This window comes from Pristis pectinata, chromosome 5, assembly GCF_009764475.1.
Source record: "Pristis pectinata isolate sPriPec2 chromosome 5, sPriPec2.1.pri, whole genome shotgun sequence".
Taxonomy (NCBI): domain Eukaryota; kingdom Metazoa; phylum Chordata; class Chondrichthyes; order Rhinopristiformes; family Pristidae; genus Pristis; species Pristis pectinata.
The window spans coordinates 19,031,947-19,045,924 of record NC_067409.1 but is presented as its reverse complement, the minus strand read 5'-3'; the positions used below and the strand labels follow the sequence as shown (position 1 = coordinate 19,045,924).

The 13,978-nt window shown below is 42.9% G+C and overlaps 1 protein-coding gene across 2 annotated transcripts in view; it reads left to right on the top strand.

The window, feature by feature from the left end:
* LOC127570339 (disco-interacting protein 2 homolog C) overlaps window positions 1-13,978 on the top strand; it is a 504,340-nt gene that overhangs the window by 283,767 nt on the left and 206,595 nt on the right. For both annotated transcript variants that reach the window (XM_052015787.1, XM_052015786.1), the window contains exon 3: window positions 1,676-1,786. In XM_052015787.1, coding sequence (XP_051871747.1) covers window positions 1,676-1,786 — 111 coding nt within the window. The remainder of the gene's footprint in view (window positions 1-1,675; window positions 1,787-13,978) is intronic.

The following is a 13,978-nucleotide window of genomic DNA, read 5'->3' as shown; positions in this document are numbered from 1 at the left end:
GAATTTTTTGCTCTGTCTGCTACACTGGCAGAATTGCTATTGGGCTAAGGTTCACTTAATATACAATTGAGAATTTTATGCATTGTAATGGCCTCAAGTATCATTTGATTCTTCTACATCATCTTGTAAGGCAGTGAAAAGATCTGTTTTTGTGTTGACAGAAGGTTTCATAGCTTCACAATGAATCATCGATGGGCTAACTTGTTTTATGTACCATGTGGCTCCACACTCCACGACTGGCTTCACCCTGGAAGAGCTGTTACTACTTCATCGTCTTTGCAGGCATTTGCAGCCTAACTTAGAGGGGATAGTAAAGGGGCATCAACTGAAGCAGTGGAAGAGAAAAACATTTTCAGTTGTGTGCTGGTTTTAGTCATGAGCAAAAATGGCATTCAATCATGGGAACTCAGTGAAGTAGTCCGCAAATTAATTGAGTTTGTATCCAGAATTATGTCGGAAATGTCCACGTAGACCTAACGATTACTGTGAGAGTCATCCCTGCAGACACTGAAGTAATGTATGATGAATCCAGTCATCGCATCAGCACAGAGTTAAGAATCAGTAAGCAGCAGTGAGTCAAATGGTGGTGAGTTCCTCAGTTTGAGCAAGGGATACGTCAAAATCAAGGACACAATTGAGATTAAGGTGACAAAGGAACCCAGTCAATAGACTGAATCTGCAATGACTCAGTACAGCTCTGAAAAGTGTTTATGCATGTTTTCTTCAGAGTGATGTATTTGCATATTGTTATGTAAATTAGACATCAGAGGACAGTGATGTCCTCACACATGTGAATTTCATGCTGTTTGAGTTAGAATCATAGAAATGTACAGCACAGAAATAGGCCCACCTCATACATGCCAACTGTGGTGCCTATCTACAGTAATTCTATTTGCCTGCATTAGGCCTATATTCCTATCTTATCCAAGTACCTGTCTAAATGCCTTTTAAATGTTGTAATAGTGTCTGCCTCCACTATCTCTGCTGGTAACTTGTTCCAAATCTTCACCACCCTCCTTTAAATTTCTCCCCTCTTGCCTTAAAACCTATGCCCTGTAGTTCTTGACTCCCTTGCCCTGGGGTAAAGACTCTGATTACCTATCCTTTCCATGCCCCTCATAATTTTGTAAACCTCTAAGGTCACCTCTCAGTCTGCTATATTGAAGTGGGAATAAACCCAGCCTATCCAATCTCTTCTTAAAACTACAGCCCTCCATTCCAGGCAATATCCTGGTGAATCTTTTCTGCACTCTCTTTACTGCTCCCATATCCGTCCTGTAATGTGGCGACCAAAATTATATACAATACTTTATGTGCAGTCTAACCAATGTTTTGAACATTGAATGGGAATAAACGTTCTTGCTTGGAGCTGCTGCATCCTGTTATGGCAGAACTCCAGCAGCATCCAAGGTCCACCTTTGGATTCATTGAACTCTGTCCCTGCAGGAATGTTCTCAGACACCCTGATACATCAGCACCAGGTCCACACTGCCACATCACTTCTTAGGGTGAGGAATTCACTCTCTGTTATTGTGAGGAAGGTCCTGCTTGGTTTTGGATGTAGAAATAGGACTGATGAACTAAATATTACTAGGATCAGAATCATCATCATCAGACTGAAGATTGTACGGCTAAAAAGAGGATTGTAGTGACTGTTGACTTTCTGTTGTTACAGGAGTGGAACCGTCCTTGCCACAAGAGCGGCGAACACCTGTCACACCATCCTCCTCCTCCAGATACCATCGCCGTCGGTCGTCAGGGTCACGAGATGAGCGGTACCGGTCAGGTCAGCAGTTAGCTGAATTGTCTCTCTTCCTACACAAGTGACCTGCTTTGTATTTCCGTATGAATATTTCCTTTACAGTTGTGGAATCAACCAAATTTGTAGAGGCTGTAATGATGTTCTTAAGTGATTCTCGTCCTCCTCCCAAACTTGACCAAAATGTACCCCCTGCAAAATATTGGAGAAACAAGGGACTGCAGATGCTGGACATCTGGAGCAACACATAAGATGCTGGAGGAACTTAACAGGTCAGGCAGCGTCTAGGGAGGGAAATGGACAAGATGAAGGGTCTCAAACCGAAATGTTGTCTCTCCATTTCCCTCCGTAGATGCTGCCTGACCCACTGAGTTCCTCCAGCATCTTGTGTGTTGCTCCCTCCAAAATATTTGTTTGTTATCCAGCAGTGGTTGACATGAGCACTGTTGTTCTGACAATAATTCCATTTATTTGTTTTTAAAATGCTGTTGAGTGATGTTACAGTCTCATGTCTCTCTTGACTTTCTAGAATTATTAGCTTGTTAAAGTAAAAAATCCAGTTCAAGCTTCAGAACTATTGATAGCATTAATAATGGAAGCAAAAATTAAGACACTGCAGCTAAATCACATGTATAATAAATTATTATACCAAAGGTGCATTTTATGGCAAGGTTCATTGACAACATTTCTTTACATTTATGTTAGAGCACTGAAATTCTGCAAATCTCGCTTCCCTGCATCACCACACCTCCCAATCAGCACTCACTCCACATCAGAATTTAAACACTAAGACCTTTTCAATACTTTTCTTTCCTTATGATCATGTGTCCCGGTCTCGTCCCTGTGCTTTTCTGCCTTGGGTGATGTCATCCTTTAGATTTTCCTTCCACCTCCAGTAAGGTGGAACATTTTCATGGTTTATTATTTCATAATTTAATACCGCATCACTAATATTGCAATTAACCCCAGATAAATATGTTTGATAATGAATGATGGCTTCACAGAAACATTGAAACAAAAGATACCTTATGCATGCTTCATAATTAGGATTTATGATTTAGAAACAATTTTATGATGATTGCACACTTGTAATAATTAGTACTCCACACAAACTGTAGTGTGCTTGACTAAATTATGTTTCCTATTTGGCAGTCCCACGAGAAAGGAAAGCATTCTAATGTATAATTCATCTTAAAATGTTATTGTAAATCAAGTAAAACAAAGAACATATCCATATAGTACAGGTTTGAGCTCCAGAGTTTCTGACCACTATGATTGCTTTTTATATTTTTAATTAATAGTATAAATCTCATTTAAATATTGTTACCTTTTCTGCTAACTGTGTGCCTGCTTTTCTACTCCAAGCTTTGAGCGGTGGATTACTAATCAAATAATCAAAGTTAATTCCTGACATAATGACCAAATGTGTATCATGAGACAAACAACAGAGAAGGAGTCAGCCATTTGGCCCCTCAGCTTGACTCCCATTTGATTAGATCAAGGCTGATCTTCTACTCCAGTCACCATTTTCCTGCCCTATCCCATATCCCTTGATTCCTCTAACACCCAGAAACCTATTGATCTCTGTTTTGAATGCAATCAGTGACTGAGATTCCACAGCCCACTGGGGTAGAGAGTTCCAAAGATTCATCGCCATCTGAGCGAAGAAATTTCTCCTCATCACGATCCTAAATGGGCCTTTTCCTTATTCTGATACAGTGTCCCCTTGTCCTAGGCTCCTCAGCATCCTAAATGTCCTCCCTGTGTCCACCCTGTCAAGTCCTGTAAAAATTTTGTAAGTTTCAGTGAGATCACTTCTCATTCTTCTAAACCAAACTCAGAGAATCCAGGCCCAGATCTATTCAATGTCTGCTCATGAGCCAACCTGGTGAACTCCCTCAATGGCAAATAACTACTTTTTTTTAGGTAAGGAAACCAAAATTGTGTACATCGCTCCATGTATAATCTCAATGAGGCCTTACATAATTATAGTATGACATCCTTACACTTGTACTAAAAGCCTCTTGCTGGAAAGACCAACATATCACTTGCTTCCTGAATGCCTGCTGCACCTGCATGTTGGTTTCTTGTGATTTGCGTAAAGGACACCCAGGCCCCTTTGAACATCAACATTTTATTTTAAAGCTTTCAATATTAAAAAAAAAGTAATCAGTATTTCTGCTTTCACCATTGAAAGATTAGCAAACTAGGCTATTGAATAGAAAATGCAGTTTAGAGAATTGAAAGTCTTTGTAAAGACTCGTGGTGCTGGGATCACCACATTCTTTATTATTTACTTAAATAATTCAGGCTCAAATCTGAAACACTATTGCAAAATGCAACACCAACAAACTGGGTTTTATAATTATGTCATGCACTTCCATGAAACTATAGAGAAAGACGTGAATAAACTTCAGGATGGCATGCCATTGGTAAATTAACCTCAAAAGAGAGTAATGAGGGTGTGGCAGGAGGCAAGAGGATATGTAATCTTTCAAAGATGCGTGAGTACAGAACAACAAATCAATAAAGTTATTATTAAGACCATGGAAAAAGTAAACACATTTCTGGGATTCTTTCCTGGAGGAATAGAATTGAAATGATAGAAATGGAAACTTGGTTCAACTCTACATGGAGTGTTATGAAAAATTTTGACCTTCACAAAACAAAAAAGATATAGAGGCACTAAAGAGGCATAAAAACCATCTATTAAGATGATACAAGTACTTGACATAGTAGGAAAGACTGAACGACCTGATGTTCTTTTCTCTAGAAGTCAATGTTTACAAAAAGGGTTTATGCAGAAATGGTGTTACAACTTTCAGTAAATAAGTACAACTTTAAAGGAGTGGGAACATTTTGGAGAATTGTAAATGGGAGATATTTGCAAAGTTTGGAAGCTGCTTAATCTGATGGAATATCTGAGAAGTCTGTTTGCAGCTCCCAGGATCAGCTGCTACAGTGAAAGACATTTTATATAAAAGATAAGTCAGGGTCTGTAAAATAACAACAGAAAATGCTGGAATAACTCTGATGAGGGGTCTTTGACCTGAAACGTTAATACTGTTTTACTTTCCACTAATGCTGGTGGTGGTGTTAGCTGAGAGAGGGTGGTGAAGGTCTGTTAATAACAACTAGTCTGTTTGGAGGAGGTATAAGTAGAAGGAGCTGAATGAGAACAGAGGAAAGAGGGGGTGGGTGGGGGTTGGGGGGAAGAACTTTTGGAACTGCAAGGTTTAGAACACCACAGCTGGAAATCTGAAATAAAAGAGATTCACAACAGGTTAGGCAGCATCTCTGAAGAGAGAACAATGGAGTTCACATTACAGATGATGATCTTTCTTCAGACTGAAAGGCAGCTTATCTGAAATTGTTGAATTCACTGAGACTTGTGGACTGTAACATTGCAAATCGAAAGATTAGATGCTGTTCTTCAAGCTCACATTGGGCTTTGTTGGAACAGTGCAAGAGGCTAAGGAACAAGAATGGTGAATTGGAGGTGAACGATGAATGGGTAACTAGAAGCTCACAGTCACCCTTGCAGACTGAGTGGAGGTGTTCTGCAAAGACGTGCTCTGCTGTCCGTTTTCCAATGGTGAGGAGACCTCACTGTGAACACTAGATTAGAAAAAGTGCAAGCGAATTATTGTTTCACCTGGAAGGTACGTTTGACTCCCTGGATTATGGGAGGAAAATAAGGAAAAGAGCAAGTGTTGCATCCTCTGCAGGGTTAGCTTGTCACTGCTTCTCCTCAGTTCAGGCCAATTAGGGATGGGCAATAAATGCTGACCTTGGTATTGGTTTATTAATGTCACATGTATCGAGACGCAGTGAAAAGCTTTGCTTTGTGTGCCATCCAGACAGATCATGTGATACATAATTACGCTGAGGTAGTAAAAGAAAACAGAATGCAGAGTATAGTGTTACAGTTACAGAAAAATTGCAGTGCAGGCAGACAAATAAAGTGCAAGGGCCATGACGTAGTGGATCTGAAAAAGGTAGCTGAAGAGATTGTGGAAGCTTTCAAGAGCCACTAGTTTCAGGAATGGTTCCGGAGGACTGGAAAACCTGAAATGTCACTGTACTCTTGAAGAAGGGAGGGAGGCAAAAGACAGGAAATTATAGGCCAGTTAGCCTGACTTCAGTGGTTGGTAAGATGTTAGGATCTATTATTAAGGATAAGGTTTTGGGGTACTTGGAAGCAAATGACAAAATAGGCTGAAGTCAGCATAGTTTCTTTAAAGGGAGATCTTGCCTGACAAATCTGTTGGAATTCTTTGAGGAAGTAACTGGCAGGATAGACAAAGGAGAGTCAGTGGATGTTGTTTACTTGGATTTTCAGAAGGCCTTTAACAAGGTGCCGTACATGAGGCTGCAAGACAAGATAAGAGCCCATGATATTACAGGCAAGGTACTAGCATGGATAGAAGATTGGCTGACTGGCAGAAGGCAAAGAGTGGGAATAAAGGGGGCCTTTTTTGTTTGGCTGCCAGTGACTCGTGGTGTACCGCAGGGGTCGGTCTTGGGGCCGCTACTTTTCACATTATATGTTAATGACCTGGATGACAGAATTGATGGCTTTGTGGCAAATTTGCAGATGATATGAAGACAGGTGGAGGAGCAGGGAGAAGGTGTTGAAAAAGCAGGGAGTCTGTGAAGGACTTGAACAGGTTGGGAGAATGGGCAAAGAAGTGGCAGATGGAATACAGAGTAGGGAAGTGTACGGTCATGCACTTTGGTAGAAGGGATAAAAGCGTGGACTATTTTTTAAACGGGGAGTGAATTCAGAAATCGGAGGTGCAAAGGGACTTGAGAATCCTAGTGCAGGATTTCATAGAGGTTAATTTGCAGGTTGAGTCAGTAGTAAGGAAAGCAAATGCAACGTTAGCATTCATTTCAAGAAGACTAGAATATAAAAGCAAGGATGTACTATTGAGGCTTTATAAGGTGTTGGTCAGAACACATTTGGAGGATTGTGAGTAAATTTGGGCCCCATATCTAAGGAAGGATGTGCTGATGTTGGAGAGGTTCCAGAGGAGGTTTACTGTGGTACTGTGGTACTGTGGTCCAGCGGGGAAAGAGTAATGCAGTGGTTATTGGGTATTCTATAGTGAGGGGAACAGATAACAGATTCTGCGAAACCGACAATGAATCCTGGATGGTGTGTTGCCTCCCTAGTGCCAGGGTACGGGATGTCACGGACTGGGTCCAGAATATTCTGAGGGGAGATGGTGATCAGCCAGAAGTCTTGGTTCATTGTAGGTACCAATGATATAGGTAGAAAAAGAGAAGAGGTCCTGAAGGAGGAATACAAGGAGTTAGGGAGAAAGTTGAGAAGTAGGACCTCTAAGGTGGTAATTTCAGGATTACTACCTGTGCCACGTGCTAATGGAAGTAAGAATAGAAAGATCTGGTAGATGAATGCGTGGCTGAGTGACTGGTGCAGGGGACAGGGCTTCAAATTTCTGGATCATTGGGACCTTTTTTGAGGGAGGCATGACCTATTCACTAAGGATGGGTTACACCTAAACTCCAAAGGGTCCAATATCCTGGCGGGAATGTTTAATTTAGCTGTTGGGGAGTGTTTAAACTAATCTGGAAGGGGGATGGAAACCAGGATGTTAGGATACAAGATGTTAGGGTAAGGGAGGAGATTTATAGAAACAAGTCCAAGATAGTGTGCAGTGAGGATGGTAAGAAGGACAGGCAGGTGAGAAGTCAGGATAATTTGCTGAACAATAGAAGTACAACAAAATCAGTAGCAGATACTGGACTAAATGTACTATATTTAAATGCATGTAGCATTAGGAATAAAGTAGATGACCTAGTGGCACAACTAGAGATTATTAAATATGACATTGTGGCAATCACTGAGTCATGGCTTTATGACGGATGTGATTGGGAACTGAATGTCCAGGGGTACACAGTGTATAGGAAGGATAGGCGGGTAGGCAGAGGGGGTGGTGTGGCCATGATGGTTAGTAATTATATAAAATCAATAGAAAGGAAGGACATTGGGTCAGAAGAGGTGGAATCCTTATGGGTGGAGCTAAGAAATAGCAAGGGTAAAAGGGCAATAGTGGCAGTTATATATTAGCCCCCTAATAGCAGTCAGGATGTGGACTATAAGTCGCAGTTTGAGATAGAAAAAGCATGTCAAAGTGACAACGTTAAGATAATTATGGGGGATATTAACATGAAGGTGGACTGGGAAATCCAGCAAGGCAGTAGATCTCAGGAGAGTGAGTTTGTGGAATGTCTACGGGACGGCTTTTTGGAGCAACATGTTGATGAGCCCACCAGGGGATCGGCTGTTTTGGATTGGGTGCTGTGTAACGAACCGGAGGTGATTAGGGAACTAAAGGTAAATTAGGTTGTTATAATTAGGTTGTTATAATGGGAGACTTCAACTTCCCAAATATAGACTGGAACCTGCTTAGGGCCAAAGGTTTAGATGGAACGGAATTTGTTAGATATGTCCAGGAGGGATTCCTGACGCAGTATGTTGACAGGCCAACTAGAGGGAATGCCATGTTAGATCTAGTTTTAGGAAATGAACCGGGACAGGTGAAGGATCTATTGGTGGGTGAGCATTTGGGGGACAGTGACCATTGCTCCATAACCTTTAAAATTGTCATGGACAGGGACAAGTGCAGAGAGGACAAGAGGTTTTTCAATTGGGGAAGGGCGAACTATGAGGCTATAAGGAGAGAACTTGGGAGTGTAAATTGGGATGTCCTTTTTGAAGGAAAATGTACCATGGAGATGTGGTCGATGTTCAGGGATCTTATGCAGGATGTTAGGGATAAATATGTCCCGGTGAGGCAGAGAAGGAATGGCAGGGTGAAGGAACCGTGGGTGACGAGAGAGGTGGAACGACTTGTTAGGGAGAAGAAGGTAGCATACGTGAGGTATAAGCAGCAAGGTTCAGACAGGGCCCGTGAGGAATATAGGGTAGCGAGGAAGGAACTTAAGAAAGGGCTGAGGAGAGCTAGAAGGGGACATGAAAAGGCTTTGGCTAGTAGGGTTAAGGAAAATCCCAAGGCCTTTTTCAAGTACGTGAAGGGTAGGAGGATGGCTAGGGTAAAGGTAGGTCCGATTAAGGACAAAGGTGGGAGAATTTGCCTGGAGGCGGCGGAAGTGGGAGAAGTTCTCAATGAATACTTCTCTTTGGTATTCACCAGGGAGAGGGGTCTTGATGATGGGGAAGGGAGTGCTGGTAGGGGTAATGTTCTCAAGGTTGTAGATATCAAGAGAGAGGATGTGTTGAAGTTGTTAAATAATATTAAGACAGATAAATCTCCGGGGCCTGATGGGATTTTCCCCAGGCTGCTTCGAGAGGCGAAGGAGGAGATTGTTGAACCGCTGGTAAGGATCTTTGAGTCCTCGTTGTCCACGGGGATGGTGCCAGAGGATTGGAGGGTTGCGAATGTTGTCCCCTTGTTTAGAAAAGGTAATAGGGATAGGCCAGGGAATTATAGACCGGTGAGTCTCACGTCTGTGGTGGGTAAGCTGTTAGAAAGGATTCTAAGGGATAGGATTTATGAACACCTTGAGAATCATGGACTGATTAGGGACAGCCAGCATGGCTTTGTGAAGGGAAGATCTTGCCTCACAAGCCTGATAGAGTTCTTTGAGGAGGTGACCAGGAAGATTGATGAGGGCAGTGCGGTGGATGTGGTTTACATGGATTTTAGTAAGGCGTTTGTTAAGGTTCCTCATGGTAGGCTTCTTCAGAAGGTCAGATGCCAAGGGATCCAAGGAAGCTTGGCTGTGTGGATTAGGAATTAGCTTGCATGTAGAAAGCAGAGGGTTGAGGTGGAAGGAGTGCCCTCGGATTGGAAGGCAGTGACTAGTGGTGTCCCGCAGGGATCGGTTCTGGGACCTCTACTTTTTGTGATATTTATAGATGACTTAGATGAGGGGGTGGAGGGCTGGGTTAGTAAGTTTGCGGACGACACTAAGATAGGCAGTGTTGTGGATAGTGTGGAGGGCTGTCGGAGCTTACAGAGGGATATTGATAGGATGCAGAGCTGGGCTGACAAGTGGCAGATGGAGTTCAATCCGGAGAAGTGTGAGGTGGTACACTTTGGAAGGACAAACTCCAGGGCAGAGTATTGAGTGAATGGCAAGGTACTTGGCAGTGTGGAGGAGCAGAGGGATCTGGGGGTTCATATTCACAGTTCATTGAAAGTTGCCTCACAGGTGGAAAGAGCAGTTAAGAAGGCCAATGGGATGTTGGCTTTCATAAGTCGCGGGATTGAGTTTAAGAGCCGCGAAGTGATGATGCAGCTTTACAAAACTCTAGTTAGGCCACACTTAGAGCACTGTGTTCAGTTCTGGTCGCCTCATTATAGGAAGGATGTGGAGGCATTGGAGAGGATGCAGAGGAGATTTACCAGGATGCTGCCTGGATTAGAGAGTATTGAATATGAGGAGAGGCTTAAGGTGCTAGGGCTTTATTCACTGGAAAAGAGGAGGATGAGAGGAGACATGATAGAGGTATATAAAATACTGAGAGGAATAGATAGAGTAGACAGTCAGCGCCTCCTTTCCAGGGCATCAATGCTCTAGATGAGAGGGCATGGCTTTAAGGTTATGGGTGGGAGGTTCAGGGGAGATGTCAGGGGGAGGTTTTTCACCCAGAGAATGGTTGGTGCATGGAATGCACTGGCTGGGGTGGTGGTGGAGGCAGATACATTGAACAGGTTCAAGAGCTTGTTGGATAGGCATATGGAGGAGTGTGGGATGGGGGGATATGCGGGAGGAAGGGGTTAGGTAGTGTGAGGGTGGTTTGATGGACGGCACAACATGGTGGGCCGAAGGGCCTGTTTTGTGCTGTATGGTTCTATGGAACTAGTGATCACAATATGATTGAATTCAGTTTCAAATTTGAGAAGGATAAGCTGATAACTGGTGTATCGATATTTCAGTGGAACAAAGGAAATTACAATGGTGTGAGAGAGGAGTTGGCCCAAATTGATTGGAAGAGTAAGCTAGCTGGAGGGCCGGCAGAGGAGAAATGGATGGAATTTCTACAAGAAATAAGGAAAATGCAGGATAGATATATTCCAAGAAAAATGAAGGTTTTGAATAGAAAAAAGGCACAAATGTGGATAACGAGAGAGGTGAAGGCTAAAATAAGAGCAAAAGGGAGGGCGTACAAGGAAGCAAGAATTAGTGGGAAAACAGAAGACTGGAAAACTTTTAAAAACCTGCAGAAAGAAACTAAGAAGGTCGTTAGGAAAGAAAAGATGAATTATGAAAGGAAGTTGGCAGATAACATTAGAAAGGATACTAAGAGTTTTTTTTTAAATATATGAGGAGTAAAAGACAGACACAGGTTGATATAGGACCAATTGATAACGGTGCAGGAGAGATTATAATGGATGCTAAAGAGATGGCAGAGGAACTAAATGAGTATTTTGCATCGGCCTTCACTGTGGAGGACATCAGCAATATACCGGTTAGTCAGGGGTCTCAAGGAATGGAACTGAGTTCAGTTAAGATTACTGGAGAGAAGGTGCTCGTAAAGCTAAATAGATTAAAGACTGATAAGTCTCCCGGACCGGATGAGGTGCATCCCCGGATTCTGAAGGAGGTGGCTTTAGAGATTGCGGAGGCACTGGTGATAATTTTCCAGGAATCGATAGACTCTGGCATGGTTCTGGAGGACTGGACGGTCGCAAATGTAGTTCCGCTGAATAAGAAAGGTGGGAGGCAGCATAAAGGAAATTACAGACCTATTAGTCTGACACCGGTGGTGGGAAAGTTATTGGAATCGATCCTCAAGGATGAGGTTATGGAATACCTAGAGGTGCAAGGCAAGATAGGTCCAAGCCAACATGGTTTCGTGAAGGGAAGATCCTGCCTGACCAACCTATTGGAGTTTTTTGAGGAAATCTCAGGTAGGGTGGATAAGGGAGAGGCTGTAGATGTTGTGTATTTAGACTTTCAAAAGGCCTTCGACAAGGTGCCGCACAAGAGGCTGATTAATAAGGTGAGAGCTCATGGAATTACAGGTAGGATAACAGAATGGGTGGAGTGTTGGCTGGTTGGCAGAAAGCAAAGGGTGGGAATAAAAGGATCCCGTTCTGGTTGGCTACCGGTTACTAGTGGTGTTCCGCAGGGGTCGGTGTTGTGGCCGCTTCTTTTTACTCGGTACGTTAACGATTTGGATGATGGAGTAAATGGTTTTGTGGCTAAGTCTGCAGATGACACCAAGATAGGTGGAGGAGTAGGGAGGATTGAGGAGACAGGAAGGTTGCAGAGAGACCTAGATAGTTTAGGAGAATGGACAAGGAAATGGCAGATGAGATTCAATTTTGAGAAATGGGCAGTTGTACACTTTGGAAACAGAAATAAACGGGCAGATCATTATCTAGAAGGGGAGAAAATTCAAGTGCAGAAGTACAAAGGGACTTGGGGGTACTCGTGCAGGATACCCTAAAGGTTAATCACCAGGTCAGATCGGTGGTAAGGAAAGCAAATGCTATGTTGGCATTCATTTCGAGAGGTATAGTGTATAAAAGTAGAGAAGCTTTGATGAGGCTCTACGGGGCACTAGTGAGGCCTCATTTGGAATACTGTGTACAGTTTTGGGCCCCATATCTTAGGAAGGATGTGCTGATGTTGGAGAGGGTTCAGAGGAGATTTATGAGGATGATTCCAGGAATGAAAGGGCTTACATATGACGAGTGTTTGTCGGCTCTTGGACTATACTCACTGGAGTACAGAAGAATGAGAGGAGACCTCATAGAAACATTTAAAATGTTGAGAGGACTGGACAGAGTAGATGTGGCCAAGCTGTTTTCCTTGGTGGGTGAGTCCAGGACCAGAGGGCACAATCTTAGAATTAGAGGGTACAGGTTTAAAACAAAGATGAGGGGAAATTTCTTTAGCCTGAGGGTAGTGAATTTATGGAATTCCTTGCCACCTATAGCAGTGGAGGCCAGATCATTGGAGGCATTTAAGGAGGAGATAGATAGATATCTAATTAGTCAAGGTATCAAGGGATATGGGGATAAGGCCGGAAATTGGGGTTAGAATAGTTTTTTTGTGCTCATGGAAGCAGACATCCACCCCCCCCCCCCCCCACCATTTCTCATTCTTTTTTCTTTTTCATTTTCCTTTTTTCTTTTCCCCTTTTCTTTGGAGCAGACTCGATGGGCCGAATGGCCTACTTCTGCTCCCTTGTCTTGTGATCTTGTGACAAGAATGATCTCGGGAATGAAAGGGTTGATGTGTGAGGAGCATTTGATGGCTCTGGGCCTGTACTCGTTGGAGGTCAGAAGGATGAGGGCGGATCTCATTGAAACCTACTGAATATTGAAAGGCCTGGATAGAGTGGAAGTGGAGAGGATGTTTCCAGTAGTGGGAGAGTCTAGGACCAGAGCGCACAGCCTCAGAATAGAAGGACGTCCCTTTCGAACAGAGATGAGGAGGAATTTCTTTAGCCAGAGGGTGGTGAATCTGTGGAATTCATTGCCACAAGAGGGCTGTGGAGGCCAAGTCATTGGGTATATTTAAAGTGGCAGTTGATAGGTTCTTGACTGTAAGAGCGTCAAATGTTATGGGTAGAAGGCAGGAGAACTGGGTTGAGAGGGAAAAATAAATCAACCATGATCGAATGGCGAAGCAGACTCGACGGGGCCAAATGGCATAATTCTGCTCTTATGTCTTACGGTCTTATAGATTGGGAGATCAAGAGTTCACCTTTTAGCATATGAGAGGTCTGTTCAAGAGTCTGATAACAGCGGGATAGAAGCTGTCCTTGAGTCTTGTGCTCTCAGACTTTTGTATCTTATTTCCTGTGAATGGAAAAAAGTTGTCTGAAATATTGCAAGTGGAGGGAAAGAATGTAGATTGTGAATGAAAATATAAAATATGTAGTACAATGTCTGAAAATATTGTGAGTGCAGGGAAAGAATGTGGATTTATATGGTGGTTTTCCTTCCCTTTGGCTAATGGAGATGGTTAATTAATTTTCAAATATTGTCATTGTCCGAATACACTAATCCTCACCCTCTTCTCCTCTGGTAAAGTGCCCTATGGGATTATTTGTATCCACCCGAGCAGCACTCTTCATTCTCAAGTACAGAACTGGGGCTTGACGTCATGACTCTGAATTGAGAATCTTTCCTCTGATCTGAGATGAGGAAGCAAAATCCTTTTGGAACCATGGGAATGAAAACAATTTGCCAGAAATGAAAAGTGTAG